At 43.4% G+C, this 20,183-nt stretch overlaps 1 protein-coding gene and 1 long non-coding RNA gene across 8 annotated transcripts in view; both read left to right on the plus strand.

Moving 5' to 3' along the window:
• The window catches only part of ABCC5 (ATP binding cassette subfamily C member 5), a 95,627-nt gene that overhangs the window by 19,438 nt on the left and 56,006 nt on the right, over positions 1-20,183 (plus strand). For 4 of the 7 annotated variants that reach the window (XM_032298447.1, XM_032298451.1, XM_032298449.1 and 1 more), the window contains exons 3-8: positions 11,060-11,217; positions 11,711-11,866; positions 12,525-12,672; positions 17,450-17,683; positions 17,833-18,006; positions 18,581-18,728. In XM_032298447.1, the coding sequence (XP_032154338.1) occupies positions 11,060-11,217; positions 11,711-11,866; positions 12,525-12,672; positions 17,450-17,683; positions 17,833-18,006; positions 18,581-18,728 (1,018 nt within the window). Of the gene's footprint in view, positions 1-11,059; positions 11,218-11,710; positions 11,867-12,524; positions 12,673-15,076; positions 16,702-17,449; positions 17,684-17,832; positions 18,007-18,580; positions 18,729-19,051; positions 19,147-20,183 lie in introns of those variants that run through there. The other 3 variants (XM_032298453.1, XM_032298452.1, XM_032298450.1) reach the window with 3 other exon arrangements.
• Positions 4,340-5,668, plus strand: LOC116564953. Its single transcript, XR_004275170.1, has 2 exons — positions 4,340-5,311; positions 5,627-5,668. It is a non-coding gene; the product is annotated as an uncharacterized LOC116564953 (long non-coding RNA).

The following is a 20,183-nucleotide window of genomic DNA, read 5'->3' on the forward strand; positions in this document are numbered from 1 at the left end:
GCGGTGAAACCCCGTCTCTACTAAAAATACAAAAAATTAGCTGGGCATGGTGACGCGTGCCTGTAATCCCAGCTACTCAGGAGGCTGAGGCAGGAGAATTGCCTGAACCCAGGAGGCGGAGGTTGCGGTGAGCCGAGATCGCGCCATTGCACTCCAGCCTGGGTAACAAGAGCGAAACTCCGTCCCCAAAAAAAAAAAAAAAAATTGTGTGTGTAGATGGGCTCTCAACTTTGTTGCCCAGGCTGGTCTCAAACTCCTGAGCTCAAGTGATCCTCCCACCTTGCCCTCCCAATGCTGGGATAACAAGCGTAAGCCACTGCACGCAGCCCAATCTGGTATTTATTTGCCCCAAGAATATTCACTGACTCATGGTTCCCTACGTTGTTATATTATTTATGCTTTTGTATAGTAAGCTCTTATAGTTTGAATATATTAAGTCTTTTCTCTTGGTCCATGTCCATTTTCAATCCATTTAACCTTAGAATGTTGACAACTCACTCACAGTTAACTAATGTTAGCTGTGGTAGAAAATACTTATTTTTACCTTTAAATAGACATACTTTTTTTTTTTTTTTCCTGGCATGCTCGGCCAGGTGAGCTTTTTTAGGAAGCCTAGAGAGGAAGAGAAGTTAGATATCCAGGCACATAGTTAGTTACAAGTGGGAGACATCTGTGCAGTTAGTGGCAGGTGAGTGTAAAGATGCTTTTATTTTATGTTTCAATATAAGTCTATAATGTACCCATCTTTTAGCATCTGCCCATCTTTGGTTTAAAAGCAGTTAGGGATGTACATTTTTGTAATTTAGTGATGTTTACAGTCTTGCGTTCTAACTATGTAATTGTTACTGACTTTGGAAACTGCCATTGGCTCATAATGAAGTTAGTAGAGTCAGAGATGGAGTCATTGTTTATCTTTTTTTTAAATCTTTTTTTCTTTTCTTTTTTTTTTTTTTTAAGATGGGGTTTCACCACGTTGGCCAGGCTGGTCTCAAACTCCTGACCTCAGGTGATCCGCCCACTTTGGCTTCTCAAAGTGCTGGGATTACAGACATGAGTCACCACACCCAGACTATCTTTTTTTTTTTTTTTTTGAAACAGAGTCTTGTTCAGTCGCCCAGGCTGGAGTGCAGTGGCATGATCTCGACTCACTGCAGCCTCCACTTTCCGGGTTCAAGTGATTCTCCTGCCTCAACCTCCCAAGTAGCTGGGACTACAGGCATGCACCACCATGCCTGGCTAATTTTTGTATTTTTGGTACAGACGGGATTTCACCATATTGGCTAGGTAGGTCTTGAACTCCCGATCTCAGGTGATCTGCCCACCTCTGCCTTTCAAAGTGCTGGAACTACAGGCGTGAACCTCCATGTCTGGCTGAGTCATCGTTTATCTTAATCTGGTACTCACCCTGGGGAAGAGATAAGAGCTGTTTGTGAGGTACACCTGGGAACTTTTTGTACACTTTTGTTTTTTTTTTTTTTATTTGCTTGTTTTTTTTTTTTTTTTTTTGACAGGCACAGAGCATAGTGATTAAGAGCCTTAGCTCAAGGCTGGGTTGAAATCTCTGCTGTGACCTAACATCACTGTGCCTCAGTTTCCTTAGCTGTAAAATGAGGATACTAGTACCTACCTCAAAGGGTTGTTAGGAGGATTAAATTAGTTAATATCTGTAAACCATTTAAATCAGTGTCTGGTACATAGTACATGCTATGTGGGTCTGTTATGAATTAATTTGTATACATTAATTTGTATCTTAATTACCTTTAAGTGAAAAGCTTGCCTTTATAAATGCATACTCGTCATGAGATTTGGCTGTACACAAGGAAGATTGCTATAGCTTCCTTTATTTCTTGCTAATGTCAAGACAACCTGAGGTCCACAAAGTAGAACCGAAAGTACTAAAGTTAATAGCAGTTCTCTTGTGATAATACTGGAGCACATATTCTGTAATAAAGTTAATTGGGGCAAACTGGGTAGAAGTCTAATTGCAAGGAGCTACATTTTTAAAATCCTGTAATCCCAATGATAGAATTTATCCTAAATAATGTAGAAGGAGGGAAAAAAACCCTAGAATTGTTTATTACACTGTTGATAATAAACAAAAGCTGGGTGTGGTGGCTCACACCTATAATCCCAGCACTTTAGGAGGCCAAGACAGGAGGATTGATTGCTTGAGTCCAGGAGCTCAAGACCAGTCTTGGCAACATAGTAAGACCGTGTCTCTACAAAAAATTAAAATGAGCCAGACACGGTGGTAGTGGATGCCACTGGAGGCTGAGGTGGGAGGACTGCTTTAGCTGGGAGGTCAAAGCCACAGTGAGGTATGTGTGCAGTGAGCTGCACTCCAGCCTGGGTGACAGAGCAAAAATGCAGAGCAAAATCCTCCCTCAGACAAACAAAAACAATAATAAGCAAAATAGCTGGAGAATATCCACAGAAGTGGAGTGGTTAAGATCCCCTCAGTGGTATATCATGTAGCATTAATTGATGATATGTAGAATATAAGGGAAAAAGAAGGTATTTTTCTTTTCTTTCCTTCTTTTTTTTGTGTGTGTATGAGACAGAGTTTCGTTCTTGTTGCCCAGGCTGGAGTGCAGTGGCACAATCTGGGCTCATCCCAACCTCTGCTTCCCAGGTTCAAGCAGTTCTCCTGCCTCAGCCTCCCGAGTAGCTGGGATTACAGGCATGTACCATCACGCCCGGCTGATTTTGTATTTTTAGTGGAGACGGGTTTCTCCATGTTGGTCAGGTTGGTCTCGAACTGCTGACCTCAGGCGATCTGCTCGCCCTGGCCTCCCAAAGTGCTGGGATTACAGGTGTGAGCCACTGCCCGGCCAAGAAGATATTTTGAAAGTATTTCAGTTGACATTTGAATACTAGGTGCCAAACTCTATACCATGCCAGAGGCCGGGGATATAAACAAGAGGAAGACAGCTTGCCCTCTGGGAGCTCTTACCAGAAGCACCCTACTGTGGTGGTATAGGTGCAGGGAAGACATAGGAGGAAGGAGATGAATTCCCCAACCTGGAAAGACTCAGGGAAAACTAAAGGAAAGAAGAAATAATTGAGACAGACCCTAAGATTTGTTGGCTAGGTAAATTGGGATAATATAGCTAACTTGGGATTAAATATTTATTATACACCCAGTATTTTGCTAAGCACTTTTCATTATTCCATTAATTCCTCTCATCCCTCTGTGGTAGGTACATGCACCATCCTAAAAACGAGTAAACTGAAACTTAAATCTGTATCTGTCTTCTAAGATTCATGTTTGAAATCACTGTATTTACTGTGGCCTCCAGCTGTGGGAAAATTCCACCTGTGGAGATGTTCATAGTTTAAGGCCATAAGAAAAAATAGTTTTGTTGGCATAAGATAATTGTTTTTTCTTGTTTTATTTATGATAACATGTGAGAGTGAGTGCCCACAGCTGAATATCTTTTGCTTATTGTTTTGAGAGACCTATCTCTGAAGGAGCTGGGTGCAGATATGGAATGGGACAGTGTTTCCTTCAACGGAGAAGATCCTGCATCATATCCTGTATTTCCGTCAGATGTTTCATTTTCCTGACTTGGGCAATGTGTAAAGATATGACAAAAAGATTGACAATTTGGGAAAACGTTTAGGAAAGAATTCAGGGACAGGATGTGACTTGGAAACTGTTGCTTAGAGTAGCAAGGTTGGATTCTTTTTGATCAACAATATAGGCTTCTCCACACTCTTACTGTGAGAATTTCTACACTATGACTTGTTACATGAGAATTCTGAGGATTAGTGCTATTTCAGCCATTTTTATGGTTCTAAAGTCAAAGGCAGCACAAGAGCCTGAGTCTCTGCCATCAGCACTGCAGAGCATCAGTACTGCAGAGCATCAGTACTGCCACCACAGTACTCATGAGAAACCTGGGGAGTGAAGCCTTGCCTGGCAGCTTTCATTTGAATCTTTTTCAAATAAGCCTTTGAATTTGGCATTTTCCAATATAGAAAGTAACTTACTACCTAGGAGGCAGTGAAACATGACATAGTTATATATAGTAAAAGGAACAAAAACCATGCAATGAGAGGATTTAAAAAAATGTATTAAGTTCATTTACTTTGTTTTTTGTTTGTTTGTTTGTTTTGAAACGGAGTTTCGCTCTTGTTACCCAGGCCAGAGTGCAATGGTGCAATCTCAGCTCACTGCAACCTTCGCCTCCCGGGTTCAAGTGACTCTCCTGCCTCAGCCTCTCGATTAGTTGGGATTACAGGCATGTGCCACCACGCCCGGCTAATTTTGTATTTTTAGTAGAGACGAGGTTTCTCCACTTCGGTCAGGCTGGTCTCCAACTCCTGACCTCAGGTGATCTGCCCACCTTGGCCTCCCAAAGTGCTGGAATTACAGGTGTGAGCCACCGTGCCTGACCCTATTTACTTTTCTATGTATAGGTTTTAGTGAAAACTGTCACTAAGCATTTTAGAGATGAAGAAAATGAAATGACTGTGTTATACACATAGGAATTGGCATTTTTTGGGTTCTCACCATCTGAAATAGTCTTAACACATAAGAGGCACTCAGTAAGTTATTTGTTGAAAGAATGAATAAAAGATGTGAAGATTATGGTTTCCTATTGATACTAATATGCCATGCTCATATAAACATACTGATGGATTGCGTGCTAAGTTTTTTTCTTCCCATGCTTCTCAAATATCGAAAGATGTTTATAAAACCCTTCTAACTCTTGAACTTGGTTCCCCTAGAAAAGCAAAAGAACTAGAATAGCTAAAACAATTTTGAAAAGGAAGGATAAAGTTGAAGGCATCACACTATCCTATTTTAAGACTTAGTTTATAGCTACAGTAATCAAGTCAGTAGTATTGGTGGAGGGACAGACAAATAGATCAATGAAGTAGAGTCTAGAAATAGACGCATACAGCTGTGGCCAACTTTTCGACATAAATACAGAGCACCTTACTAGAGAAATGATAATCTTTTCAACACACGGTGTTGGAATAATTGGACATCTATAGGCAAAAAAGTGAACCTTTGCCTAAACGTTACACTTTATACAAAAATTAACCCAAAATGAACTATAGAGTTAAATGTAAAACTATAAAACTTTTAAGAGAACACATAGGAGAAAATCTTCATGACCTAGGGTTGGAAGAAGAGTTCTTAGGCATGACATTAAAAGCATAACTGTGAAAGAAAAAAATTGGTAAATTAGACTTCAAAATTACAAACTTTTGCTGTGTGAATGGTTCTAACTAAGAAGATGGAACATGGCCATAAAATGGGAAAAAATATTTGCAAATCACATGACAAAAAACTTCAGAGGTGGCCGGGCGCGGTGGCTCAAGCCTGTAATCCCAGCACTTTGGGAGGCCGAGGCGGGTGGATCACGAGGTCAAGAGATCGAGACCATCCTGGTCAACATGGTGAAACCCCGTCTCTACTAAAAATACAAAAAATTAGCTGGGCATGATGGTGCGTGCCTGTAATCCCAGCTACTCAGGAGGCTGAGGCAGGAGAATTGCCTGAACCCAGGAGGCGGAGGTTGCGGTGAGCCAAGATCGCGCCATTGCACTCCAGCCTGGGTAACAAGAGCGAGACTCCGTCTCAAAAAAAAAAAAAAAAAAAAGAACTTCAGAGTAAGGAGCTTGCTAAACTCAACACTAAAAAAAAATTCACTTGGAAAATAAGTTGTAATTTCAGCATTTTGGGAGACCAAAGAGGGAGGATTGCCACCACACACACACAAACACACGTGGAAAATGGGCAAAAGACTTGAACAGACACTTCAGCAAAAAGAATGTAGGGGTGACTTATAATTACAGATAGATAGCAAACACTGTTCATTCACTATTAGGGTAGTACAAATTAAAACCACAATAAGATACTATGCCAGACCAATTAGAATGGCTAAAATAAAAAATAATGCCAATACCAAGTACTGGTGAGGATGTGGGGAAACTAGATGTCTCATGCATTGCAAGTGGGAATGTAAAATTGTACTGTGGTCAAGTAATTCCCATGACAACCTAATATTTGAATCATAAATAATGTCAAGGTGCTTTATATACTTCTCATACTGTCAAAAGTTAAACAAGAAGTGAGATCTCCACTTGAGGTCAGGAGTGTGAGACCAGCCTGGCCAAAATGGCATCTCTACTAAAAATACAAAAGTTAGCTGGTCACGGTGGCGAACACCTGTAATCCTGGCTACATGGGAGACTGAGACAAGAGAATTACTTGAACCCAGGAGGAGGAGGTTGTGGTGAGCCAAGATTGTGCCACTGTACTCCAGCCTGGGCTGGGGGGGGGTTGCGGGGAGGACAGAATGAGACTCCATCTCAAAAAAAGAAAGAGATTTCCATTCTAATACACATTTGTAGTGGATATATTTTTCAAACCAAAATTACAGTTCCAGCAGTGTTTTTTAGACCTCAGTGACATGAAGGAAATTTCCATATTTCTTTTTTTTTTTCTTTTTTGTCCTCTGAGAAGCAATTTGTTTCAGTTCAGGAAATTTCCATATTTCAAGATCCATGTATTTTGGAAATAGTAGCAATGGTTGTATAGTATTGTGAATATAATTAACGCCTCTGAATTCTGTACACTTAAAAATGGCTAAAATGGCAAATTTTATGTTATATATATTTTGCCACATAAAAATAATCCATTTAACTGTAGCATTTAGTAGCTTCCACATGACTTTCAATTGGAAGTGATTAATCTGCCGTGTAATGACCTGATAAAGATAAATGCCAAGAGAAGAATCTAATAGAATTCTATAATGTCTTCCAAGAGATAAAAGGCTCAATTAAAAGCCTTTAATTCATGAATTATATTAATGGATTTAGCTCAGTATTTGGCAGTTCCTATCTTTTTTTTTTTTTTTTTTTTTTGAGGCAGGGTCTTGCTCTGTTGCCCAGGCTAGAGTGCAGTGGCATGATGTTTTTTTTGTTTTGTTTTGTTTTGTTTGAGATGGAGTTTCGCTCTTGTCACCCAGGCTGGAGTGCCATAGCGCTATCTCGGCTCACCGCAACCGCCACCTCCTGGGTTCAAGCAATTCTCCTGCCTCAGCCTCCTGAGTAGCTGGGACTACAGGCGTGAGCTACCATGCCCAGCTAATTTTTTTGTATTTTTAGTAGAGACGGGGTTTCACCATGTTGACCAGGATGGTCTCGATCTCTTGACCTCGTGATCCACCCGCCTGGCATGATCTTAGCTCACTGCAATCTCTGCCTCCCTGGTTCAAGAGATCCTCCCACCTCAGCCTCCAAGTATCTGGGACTACAGGTGTGCACCTCCACGCCCTGCTAATTTTTGTATGGTTAGTAGAGACAGGAATTCACCATGTTGACCAGGCTGGTCTCAGACTCCTGACCTCTGGTGGTCTGTCTGCCTTGGCCTCCCAAAGTGCTGGGATTACAGGAGTGAGCCATTGCACCCAGCCCAGCAGTACCTTCATGAAGACATTTGCGAAAGTAGAATTGTAGAATCTTATTTCAAATCAGCATTCATAGATGAAGATTTGCAATCAATTTTGATGAAAGGGAAAACTATTTTAAACCCAGTTAAAATAATTATAAATAGTTATGGGGGAATAACATTTCAAATATACATTGGGTATCTGCCAAAATGGAATATACGCTGGGCCATAAAGCAAACCTCAACAAATCTCAAAAGTCTGACATCATGTACACATGAAATGTTATTCCCCCCTAAAAGATTTTCATTCTTCTCATCAGGAGATCTGTGTTACAAAAAATTGTACTCAATTATTATAATCTGAGTTGTGTCAACATTTTGTGGAGATTTGTTTTCTCTTGTAATAGGAGTACCTACTTAATATCTTTGATTTTGCCTCTTAGCCCACAAAACTTAAAATATTTACATCTGGCCCTTTTACAGAAAATGTTTGTCAACCCCTAGCTTAAAGCATTGAGTTTCGTCTTTTTTTTCTTTTCTAACACATGCCTTTAAAGAGATGAGAATTTCGCTCTGCTGTTGCAGCTGCGTCCCAGAGATGTTGATGTGGTGCAGTTTTGTTCTGTTGAACGCAGATTGTGTTCTAGTTTCCATTTAATGTATTTCATGTATTTATTTATTTATTTAAAGAGAGTCTCCTTCTGTCTTTATTTATTTATTTATTTATTTAAAGAGAGTCTCCTTCTGTTGCCCAGCCTGGAGTGTAGTGGTGAGATCATAGCTTACTGTAGCCTCAAACTCCTGAGCTCAAGCAATCCTCCCACCTCAAGCCCCCTGGGAAGTTGAGATTATATAGGTACACATTGTCAGGGCTGTTTGATGTCTTCTTTTGCTTACATTACTTAGAAGTATATTGCATAACTTCTGAGCATTTGGAGATTTTAAAAATCTTTGTTACTGAGCTCTAATTAAATTCTAAAGTGGTCAGGGTGCATGTGTACATGATGTTGGTCTTTTGAGATTTGTTGAGGTTTGCTTTATGGCCCAGCATATATTCCATTTTGGCAGATAGCCAATATATATTTGAAGTGGCATTTTACAAATCTTTTGTCTTCTGAAGCTTTGGATATTCAAATGAGGTTGGTCCCTGTAACATTCTGTACATACTCTGTACGAATTCCCGGATTCTACTCACTCAGAGTAGGTGTGCCTGTATTTTTAGTGTATCTTTCTCCTTTCTCAACCCAGTAGTTTTTTTCCTTCTCTTTGTGGTTATATGCAGCTTATAAGTAAGAAAAACCTTTGTAATGTACTTGAATCTCAGCAGTCCTCATTTCATTATTAAGTGCCGTAGTCCCTAACCACTAAATCAAGTGTTGGCCGTATCGTAAGGGCTTCACATGAGAGCGACTGTGTTTCTTGTTGTTGACTCTTGTCATGTATTATTATTCTCTTGAAACTGGTCTGACTGTGTGCTTTGCAGGGCTATGTGCCTTCCTAATACCAAGAAGTTACCCAAAGATACTTAACTGTGCTGTGAACTAAAGCTATCGTGTTTGATCTGCCCAGGCATCCAGCTGACCCTGTATGCAAAATTCTACCCTTTCAGTTCTGTTACTGTTTAAGTTGCCTCTATTCTTTGGTGGGAGAAGAGGTGATGTATAAAAATAGACTGTTTTCTACAAGGCTTGGTGTGTTAGGTGCTAAACCACTTAGCTTTTTCTTGATATGGGGATCTATTCCCCTTGCTTTATTCCTTCTTTTAGAGACAGTCTTGCTCTGCCACCCAGGCTGGGGTGCAGTGGTATGATCATAGCTCACTGCAGCCTCCAACTCGTGGGCTCAAGTGATCCTCCTGCCTCCACTCCTGATTAGCTGGCACTACAGGCATGCATCACCATGCCTGGCTGATTTTTTTACTTTTTGTAGAGATGGTGTGTTGCTATGTTGCTCAGGGCGGCCTCGAACGCCTCTCAATTGATCCTCCTGCCTTGGCCTCCCAGAGTGTCAGGATTGTGGCGTGAGCCACCATGCCCAGCTGAGGTCTGTTTTTTACTGTTTCACAATAGTTGCTGGAAATATTTGTAATAATGTGACTTTCACTGCTAAGACAGAAAAGGAAAACGGGAAAATTGAGGAAAATGAAACTTCTGCTTCTACAACAGAAAAAAAAGTATAAACTTTTGAATTACTTTTAGAGTAAATGGGGATAGGCGTGTTAAGATTCTTGACCTACCCTCTTCTGCTACCGTCAGACTGAGAATGCACTCTTGGATGCACTTTTGTTAATCTAATTTGTGAATATTTATACGCTTTCTAAATTAGTAAGTACATGTAACTTTATGTTTCAGCTCATGAGTGCCTCTGCTGCACACTGCAGGAAGTGCATTCTGGAGCTCTTCAGCTGTGCAGTCAGGATGCGAACTCGCGTTCTGTTCTCCATGCTGCTGATGAGGCAGGGGAGGCATGTATACATCCAGGCTCTTCCTGCTTGGCAGGACTGTTTAACTGGGGCTGATGGAAATTTTTGTCATAGAAAATGGGCAATCAGATTTGTAGTTAGTAGTGAATTAATTGACTCTCAATCCATATTGGAAAACAGAAGTTAAAACATTTGGTAATAAAAACGTAAATTTTAGAAAGTACAACACAAAGAGTGGCCCCTAAGCCGGACATGGTGGCTCACGCCTGTAATCCCAGCACTTTGGGAGGCCAAGGAGGGTGGATCACCTTGAGCTCAGGATTTTGAGACCAGCCTGGCCAACATGGTGATACCTCGTCTCTACTACAAATACAAAAATTAGCCAGGCATGGTGACGCACACCTGTAACGCCAGCTACTTGGAGGCCAAGGCGTAAGAATTGCTTGAACCCAGGAAACTGAGATTACAGTGATCCAAGATCACACCATTGCACTCCTGCCTGGGCAACAGAGCAAGACTCCATCTCAAAAACAAAACAAAACAGGGCCGGGCACAGTGGCTTACACCTATAATCCCAGCACTTTGGGAGGCCAAAGTGGGCCGATCACAAGGTGAGGAGTACAAAACCAGCCTGACGAAGGTGGTGAAACCCCCTCACTACTAAAGCTGGGTGTGGAGACAGGCACCTGTAATCCCAGCTACTCAGGAGGCTGAGGCAGGAGAATCACTTGAACCCCAGGGGTGGAGGTTGCAGTGAGCCGAGATCACGCCACTGCATTCTAGCCTGGGTGAGTGAGACTCCTCTGTCTCAAAAAAAAGCAAAAACAAAGAGTGGACCCTAATGTAACCTGTGGACTTCAGTTAATAATGAATTCATATTGGCTCATCAGTTGTAACAAATGCACTACACTAATAGAAGATGTTAATAATAGGGAAAACAGATGGGGTGGACGGGGAGGTTCGGAGGTATATGGGAACACTCTGTACTATCTGCTCAGTTTTTCTGTAAAACTTAAAGATGCTTTAAAAAAAAGTTTAAAATTTTAAAATATCTAGCTTAATGTTCCCCAGTGGGTTCAAATTACAAAGTCAGTGTTTAACCTCCTGAGCCTTGGGACTTCTCAATTCAGATGAGGCCAGTTTGCAATGTGAGCCATTCCATCAGTTCCCTTTGCCTCTCGCCTGTGTATTCCCTGTGCTGTTGACTTTCTCCCTATCTGCTGGAACAGGTGGAATGCCAAGATGCCTTGGAAACAGCAGCCCGAGCTGAGGGTCTCTCTCTGGATGTCTCCATGCACTCTCAGCTCAGAATCCTGGACGAGGAGCATCCCAAGGGAAAGTACCATCACGGCTTGAGTGCTCTGAAGCCCATCCGGACTACTTCCAAGTAAGACACCATGCTGTGTGATGACAGGGAAACATCAGAGGCATATTTGAACATTCAGGCTAAGATTAGATCGGCTGGGGAGACCTGTCTTTAGTCAAGAGCTCTGTTCACTAAACAGTGTCTTTTTGAATTTTGAGACAGAGTCTTCCTCTGTCACCCAGGCTAGAATACAGTGGCATGATCTCAGCTCACTGCAACCTCTGCCTCCCGGATTCAAGCCATTCTCTTGCCTTAGCCTCCCAAGTAGCTGGGATTACAGGCGCCCGCCACCACACCCAGCTAATTTTTGTATTTTTAGTAGAGACGGGGTTTCCCCATGTTGGCCAGGCTGGTTTCGAACTCTTGACCTCAAGTAATGTGCCCACCTTGACCTCTTAAAGTGCTAGGATTACAGGCGTGAGCCACCGCGCCCAGCCTAAACAGTGTCTTTTAAATACGGGCTGCCCTCTCCGTGCGTATTGACAGCTTTGTGATTTCGGTTTTCTCTCCTTAGACACCAGCACCCAGTGGACAATGCTGGGCTTTTCTCCTGTATGACTTTTTCATGGCTTTCTTCTCTGGCTCGTGTGGCCCACAAGAAGGGGGAGCTCTCGATGGAAGATGTATGGTCTCTGTCCAAGCACGAGTCTTCTGACGTGAACTGCAGAAGGTAGGCGCCTCTGGTCCATTCTCATCTCCCCCATGCCAGGTGGGCAGGGCCTGAGCTAGGAGTGTGAAGTCCACAGCTCCGTGTCTCTAAAGAGCTGAGCTGTCCAGTGGAGGGGGGCGGCCTGGGGATGACTTTCTCTTTGCTCTTTTGCTTTATCTCCTATTTCACCTTTGATCCTGTTTTAACCACGGGCTTTCTCTCTCTCTCTCAGCCCCGCTTCTCTTCCTGAGTCTGCAGGGAGATTATGTTGCTGCCTTGTGACAGAATACATTTTTGTGGTAGCTGATTGTCATGATTAAAATCTAGTTTACAACTTTACATTTTACCACAGGAACCTTCAGAAAGGGTTGAGGGCCCCTGAGAAAGGAAGTTCTTATTCACAAATAAATTGCATTCAGGGAGAATTTTCCTGGGTGGAAAGGAAGGCTTTTGCTCTCATCATTTTCTGTATCCTGAGAGGCTCCCTAGACAGGGTAAATGTGAAGTTCCCCAGGAAGGGTATTTTTTCCCGGAAGGTGAAGACCATGTACATAATTGTAAAGGAGAGACTTGTGTGAGTGGTGGCAAAACCTGGAGACAAAAAGTGGTGCCAGGCGGGGAGCTAGGTGTGCCCTTCCTCCCGGGGAGATGTGTAACGAGGACATGTGCCCTTGTTAAGACTAGAGAGACTGTGGCAAGAAGAGCTGAATGAAGTTGGGCCAGACGCTGCTTCCCTGCGAAGGGTTGTGTGGATCTTCTGCCGCACCAGGCTCATCCTGTCCATCGTGTGCCTGATGATCACGCAGCTGGCTGGCTTCAGTGGACCAGTAAGTTCTAACCATCCTTTCCGACAGTCTCCAGGGGCCCGGCCACGGCCTGCTCTAACACTCTGATTCTGTTGCAGGGGTTGTGCTCAGCTTTGGGCTAGGTAGCAGTCTTAGAGATGCTTTCAGGTCTGTTGAAAGGGGTTGATGGATTTTGGAGCGAATGGTGGCTTGGCAACAGCTGGAAGGATGTAAGGGCAGCGTTGCCAGAGAAGACGTGTAACTGGCTGGATGTCCTGGGCGGGGGTGAAACGGAGTGGATTCCAGCTCTGCACAGGACTGTGCTTCTCGGTTGTGTGTTGACATGGAATGACAGTTGGTGCAGGCAGATGTGTCTCGCAGTGCTGTGAGTGGACGAGAGCACGCCGTGTGGCCCGGACTGGTGAGCCAGGCGCCGGGGACATACTGAGTGCCTAGAGGCAGTTATCACGCGTTTGGCGGGTCCGTGGCAAATAAGCCCTGAGAAAACTAGAGGACGGTCGAGGTTTTTAGAGTCTGACCTGGAGTCTGTTTAAGTCTGGCTTACAGTGTGACTGTGTGGCAAGCGTTGGGGTGGCAGCCGTGGTTTCCCCCAGTCTGTACTGATGCAGAGTAGATAAGAGAGCCTTTGACGTTCAGTCTGTTTCCTGGGCACCTGTTTCTTACGCCTGCTGTGCTGCCTTACACTTGAGACCTTGATTAAATCTATTCTCTACACATTTGCCTTGAGGCATCGGAGCAGTAGTACTGCTTGTACTGTGCATTTTCCGTGTGTGGGTAAGCCGGAGGTTCATGGTTTTGGTAAGTATGTGCCTAAGATGCATGGCGATTAGGTAAAACTAATTTGCAATTTTGTTTTTGTTTTTGTTTTTTTTAATGTTTGATGGCCTCTTGTTAAAGTTTTGATCTCTTTTCTGAAGCAGAGAGCACTACTTTTCTGGTGTTGGGTTTCTATATTATTAATAATTGACCAACTAACATACTTTATTTAAAAGTTTTAAGTAAGAAGGACCATGTAACTGAAACGTTATGTTACGTTGTGTTGTATTATGTTATTTACCAAAATGGCAAACATTTTCATAGAGCCAGCTTCCCCCAAGAAGAGCTTCTGTCATTGTTTCACTACAGGGCTGGTGGCTGCTCCGATCTCATAGAATTCATTCATCTGGGTAGCACCATATGGAGGCTTTCTGAACAAAGCGATCGTGGGCTTTCTTGATTCCATTTGGCCAATGCAAAAACTTCATTGGCTCCCCTCTAGAAAAAATTCCATGGATTGTTGGGATTTTTTTTTTTTTTTAAAGTTACTTATGCATCTTCAGCTTGGTGGCGTTACAGTCACTCCCCTGAACATCAGTATATTCCTCAATCTCTCATTCATGGTGCAGAACACTGGGATACTAATCTCTAGGAAACTGTTCTAGATGCCAGGGAAAGCTAAGAGCCCTCCTTTAACAGGAAAGCAGCAGCATGCTTTTTCTCCTCTCTGCCTTTTCAGGGAAGGGCACCTTAAGGCCAGTGTTATTTCATGGGATTCTGTCCTAGAACTGAGAAAGCAATAGACCCATCCACAGTCTCTTTTATAGCTTTAAAAGTATAAGCAATACAGACTTCGTTTTTGGAACTCCAGTTCTGATCCATTTCTTTTTAATTGGAAATTGAAAAACCAGGCCGGTTTAATACTAGCAGTGAGTAAACCTCCTGTCTGTGGACTTAAATCCTTTTGAGGAACACCCATTTTAGATTTCTGCAAGTTTTCTAATCTGGCACGACTTTCAAACTGGCGTAATCTGTTCTCACAGAAACCTATGTGAGAACAGACCGCCCACATACGGCCTCCCCAAATACAGCATTATTATTTCTTGTCCCCGCTCGGGTTTCACTGAACCTTGGTAGCCATACACAGAACAAATGAAACACAATCAGATTGTTGTGTTTGTTTTCACCTGCTGGCCAGCCGATGCTGACATTTATGCACCAAGATGATCCAAGGCTTTGGTGAGACCAGTGCACTAGTGCTGTATGTAGAGGGTGCCGGGGGCCATAGTGTTCATGGGGTACCGCAGTCTCTAACAGTATGGCCCTGACCCAACACACGTGGCCACATTCCTACACCGACAGAGATGCCCTGGGGCCTTGTTGGATTAAGACAGTTCTAAAAGACCAGGCCTGACCTATGATCTGTGTATAAAAAATTAGCATCACACCGTAGAGCTGCAAGAGATGGCCACCTCCTGCAGTGCCATCTCTTGGTGAATGCTAACTCTGCTCGAGGGCCTTTTGGGGAAAGAACAGTGTAAAACCCTTAGAGAGGTAAGTTTCCCACCCTTCCAACCTCTCTCCACCTGCAGCTTGCTTGGTGCTGTCAGGATCTGGATTTGGGGGGAGTCTCTCTGTAGTGGTACCAGTGACAGAAGCTGTTCTTTAGAATTTTCAGGATGGCTGTATTCTGCGGTCAGAATGAGAGAGTCAAGCTGGGCGGAATCTCTCGCCAAGAGTTCAGGTAAGGTAATGTTTATTCACTGGGAATGCTTTCCACAGCCAGACAGCTATGCTAACAGTCTCAAGTTTTCTTCCAGTTTGTTTAGATTTAAAATGATAAATTTGTAACTTTTTAAAGACTAAAATTTTGGTTGGATTTTTCATGAAAACCTTTTTTTTTCATTATATCTCCTAAAAAGTGGTTTGAAATGTCATTGCTTTTAAAAAACCCAATGTGTTGGAACTTCTTTAATCTGCTGTTTCCTTTTTCTCCCCCCCTTTGAAAGTTTCGAATAGTATAAACATTCACTATGTCTCTTACCTTCCCTGCTCCTCCCCTCTGGGAGGTGCTGATGCTATTAGCCAGTGCTGAAAAATGGCACTCTAAAGGTATGGGGAGGAAGGAGCCCAAGGCAACCACCTGCTGTCCTTTCAGCCTTCCTTTGGAGACTGCTCCATCAGTGCCGAGGTGCGTGGGAACAGGCTTCACTGCACCGCGTCTTACTGAGTTGCTTCACGTGAGGAAAAGGGGGTTTGGCCCCATGACTCAGTTCCACATTTTGGATTGCATACTGGAAAAGAAGCCAATCTTCTTGCTAGTAAACCAGCAACCCGGCTGGAAACAGTGGTGACCCAAGCAATGGATATAACCCTAACAGTCTGAGGGAGGGGAGAGATGGAATACAGTAGTTCTTGGAATCTGAAGTCTCTATATGATCAGGTTATTTTCTGGGACTTGGCAAAAACCTGATGGGTGGGGATCTCCTAGGACCTAGTGGACATCTGGTATTAATTTAATCTCAGGAAAAACAAGAAATTAACCCAGAGAGAGTCTGGGTCTGGAATTCAGCGTAGCTCCCTCCGGACCGTTGTGTCCGGCCTCCATTTTTGTCTGTCGTTCAGCTCTGACTTACAGCTGCAGTCACCTTTGCTATGAGGAACCTGGGTAGGGGTGGATGGGCTCCACGTTAATTTTTTCTTCCTTTAGGGTGGGGGATTGGTTTGGCTTTCTTTTGTTGTGGTTTGTTTTGTTTCATTTTTGTCAAGATTGATTTTTAGATGCAAGGACTTGAAAAGACTTGGAAGGATGCCAGCAGTTTTTCCTTGAGGCCTAGGATTTTTGTTCTGTCCCGAGCAGAGGTAATTCCTCACAGCTTAGTGCACCGCCAGCACCAGCCATTTTGAGCACAGTACCTCTTTGGGGGAGTTTTTCGTTTTGTTTTGTTTTTAATTCTCTTTCCTTAGCAGCAAGGTCTTTTTTCCTAGAGAACCTACTCCATTGCAGAATCATTGCAACCTCAAGAGCCCTCACTGATTGAGTGCTGTCAGCCTGGTATACTACTTTGGACTCTGGAAGCAGATATGGGTTCTATTCTCTATTTCTACTGTGTGTCGTTAAACAGCCGTCGGAGGCCAGATGACCTGTTAGATGGCTAGTCCTGTATAACTCGACTCTGTATGTTCCAATGTATGTTACTGCAATGCTTCACCTGCTGTACAGTGTTTGTGAGATGCTCTTTGAAGATGGTGCTTTTATATTTTTTCATTTTCAATAAAAGTACATTCCTTCCCGCTTCCTGGTTATTTAATACTGTTGCTGAATGTGCCTTGTGTGAGTGTGTGCTCCGGCGTTGCAGGACCTCAGCTGGAGGTGCACTCGGTGGTTCTTGGGGGCTGGCTGCCTTCCCTCTGCAGGTGGTGTTAGACATATGCTACCTGAGGTAACATGTTTTCATTTTTGGGAGGGAGTCGGGAGTGGGGCGGGCCCATGGGAGGGTCTCTGGATTTTTGATAGCCTGCTTTGTTTGCTCTCTTCTGTACTATTAAACTGCTGATGTTTATTTTCAGGAATGTTTTGCAAATGCACTTCTCACTCTTCCCCAGTACAACTGTAGGTACACTGTTCCTTTTTATCAAATAAGCACGTTTGAAACAATCCAAAAAAAGGTCTTAATTTCATGTAAAGAAATGTATCCATGTGTGGAGATACTGGAATAAGGTCAAAGCTATACTTTTGAATGACCATGTGTTTAGAGTTAATTTCAGCTCATGGATAGGTTTATGTTACATTAGAAAGAGTAATGGTTTTGATGGTGTCCTATAAGGAAGAAAGTTTTCAATTAGACCTAGCTCCTGCAGAATGCCCTGAGTAAATTACTACTGCAGGCGGCTTGTCATAATCGGGTCCTCCAAAGTTTTCCTTTGCTTGCATACTGGTCCCTGAGTAGAGCTGCCTACTCTTTCTAACTTAACATAAAACTACAGCATTGTGTGCGAATGTCGTGGAGACGCTGACAGCGGTGTGTGTTTCTCCCTGTAGGCCTTCATGGTGAAACACCTCTTGGAGTATACCCAGGCAACAGAGTCTAACCTGCAGTACAGCTTGTTGTTAGTCCTGGGCCTCCTTCTGACAGAAATCGTGCGGTCTTGGTCGCTTGCACTGACTTGGGCGTTGAATTACCGAACCGGTGTCCGCTTGCGGGGGGCCATCCTCACCATGGCGTTTAAGAAGATCCTTAAGTTAAAGAACATTAAAGAGAAATCCCTGGGTGAGGTGAGTGAGGGGTGTTTGCTTCACAGCCAAGAGCAACTTCCTAGCTTGAGCTTCGATCCTCTAGGGCCGTGCCTTGTCCTTTATCTTCCTCCTGAGACAAATGACCCGTGTCCTCGCAGGGTCCCCTCACTACTCTTTGTATCTTACAGCTCATCAACATTTGCTCCAACGACGGGCAGAGGATGTTTGAGGCAGCAGCCGTTGGCAGCCTGCTGGCTGGAGGACCTGTGGTTGCCATCTTAGGCATGATTTATAATGTAATTATTCTGGGACCAACAGGCTTCCTGGGATCAGCTGTTTTTATCCTCTTTTATCCAGCAATGGTGAGTAAGCCTCCTTGCTGAATCTTGGCAGCTTCTCCTTAAGAGATGAGTTAATTCCATTGGGTTATAGTAGGCATTGCTGAGGTCTCACATCTCTGATTGGAAATTTCCTCAAAGCAGATTAAATCTAGAGCTAGACAGTGTTTGCTCCATGGGGACAGAATTTTGACTTGAGAGGAGGTAAGGTGTCACTTGCATGAAAAAGGGTCTGAATGAGAAGGCTAGCAGGTGAGCCCTGTCCCACTTACGTAGGAGTGTTTGAGTCACTGCGATGGAGTTGCTGCCAAGTGATGTGGCCTTCCTGCCTCCCCTTTGGAGCACTCAGTACCTGTGGTCACTGTCGAGAGCAAATAGTTATTTGTCTTCCTTGCCTTACAAAGAGATAAGAATTCAGTAACATTTTATTACAATTCAGTAGGTCACTTTCATTAAAGGCAATACAGCTACATAACATTTGGCCCATCCTAGCAAACAGGATTATATGCTCATTTTATTTAGAATGACCTTAAGCGGATCACGCAGTTCTCGAGTTTGAGTGAGCTTTAATCTGGCATGGCATCGCTTTTCCTTTCAGATGTTTGCATCACGGCTCACGGCATATTTCAGGAGAAAATGCGTGGCCGCCACAGATGAACGTGTCCAGAAGATGAATGAAGTTCTTACCTACATTAAATTCATTAAAATGTATGCCTGGGTCAAAGCGTTTTCTCAAAGTGTTCAAAGTGAGTTTAAAGACTTTGTGTGTGCGTGTAGTGGAAGGACTTTGCCTTCTTTGGGTCTTATCATTCACACACTTGGCTTTTTGAGCACATTAGGTACTAGGACTAGTGTCTAGTATTGTAGGACACAATATCATAGAATCTTTGTGTTCAAAAGAGATCTTAGAGGTTTCAACCCATAACCTCATCTCACTGATGAGGAAATTGAGACCTGGGAAAATGGTGATTTCTCCCAGTTAAAACACAGCCAGTTAAGAATAATTCAGTTTCAGAGCCCTCTGTGTATGTTCTCATTCTGCCTATGATTTTTCAGCCTGGTCATGAGGCTTTCACAAGAGACAATGTTAAATTACCACCGAGAGCTCCACCTTTGCCCACTCTACTCTGTGGCTTCACTGGTGAAGTGTTTTGTGACCTGAGGGTAAGCTGGGAGGCAGGATGGCTGGATGCCAGTCCCAGCTCTGTCAAATATGTAAGTGCCAACAAAGCTAGGAGAAATAGCACAGATGGGCGTTCAGAAAGATGCCAACACAAGCTGAACCAGTGGGCCTTCAACAGGTGAAATTTAAGAAGCAGATATTTAAAAACAAGCACACAGATACTTAATCTAAGTAAAAAAGATGGGCTGTTGGCTGTTGGTGGACCCTAACCTCATCGAGAACTGCGTCCAGTGCTGGTAGACAGTAGGGGCATGCTAGGTGGAGTAGAAATACAGTGTTCAGAGCAAGGCAGCTGTTTTCCTTTCACTAAGTAACCTTCAGGAGCACGACGTCCAGTTCTGGAATCTGCCTTCTGTTTATGAGGACTGTTAAGAAGCGTCCGGGGAGGTAACCACTCAGGAGGTGCCCAGCAGTGGATGGGGCTGCCTTGTTCAGCAGCAAGTCCGTTTCTATTAGAGTGGAACAAATGGATTCTGAATGGACATCTGCCAGCACATTGATGGCAGGATGGCTGCCGCTAGTCCCTTCTGGCTGATTCTATAGTTTGATGATCTTTTTTCTGAGAGTCCCCTCATCTATCAGCCCCTGACTGGTGTCTTTACCTGTATGTATGTATTTGAAAAGTGTGTTCTTGCTTGTTATACACATGGCCAAGGTGTATAATACATGTTAAAGTAAGGAGTTCAGTGTTTTTATGTGACTTACAAACTAGCCGTGAAGATAGTTCCCAATGCCTCAGGCAGTGGTAATACCTTTAAGGTCATTACATAGCCTCTTAGAAGAATTAAGTATTTGCCAAGTGCAGTGGCTCACACCTGCAATCCCAGCACTTTGGGAGGCTGAGGTGGGTGGATCACCTGAGGTCAGAAGTTCGAGACCAGCCTGGCCAACATGGTGAAACCCTGGCTCTACTAAAAAATACATTAGCTGCATGCAGTGGCTCGTGCCTGTAATCCCAGCACTTTGGGAGGCTGAGGCGGGTGGATCACGAGGTCAGGAGTTCAAGACCAGCCTGGCC

Source organism: Sapajus apella, unplaced genomic scaffold, assembly GCF_009761245.1.
Source record: "Sapajus apella isolate SASKATOON/1434 unplaced genomic scaffold, GSC_monkey_1.0 scaffold38, whole genome shotgun sequence".
NCBI classification, from domain to species: domain Eukaryota; kingdom Metazoa; phylum Chordata; class Mammalia; order Primates; family Cebidae; genus Sapajus; species Sapajus apella.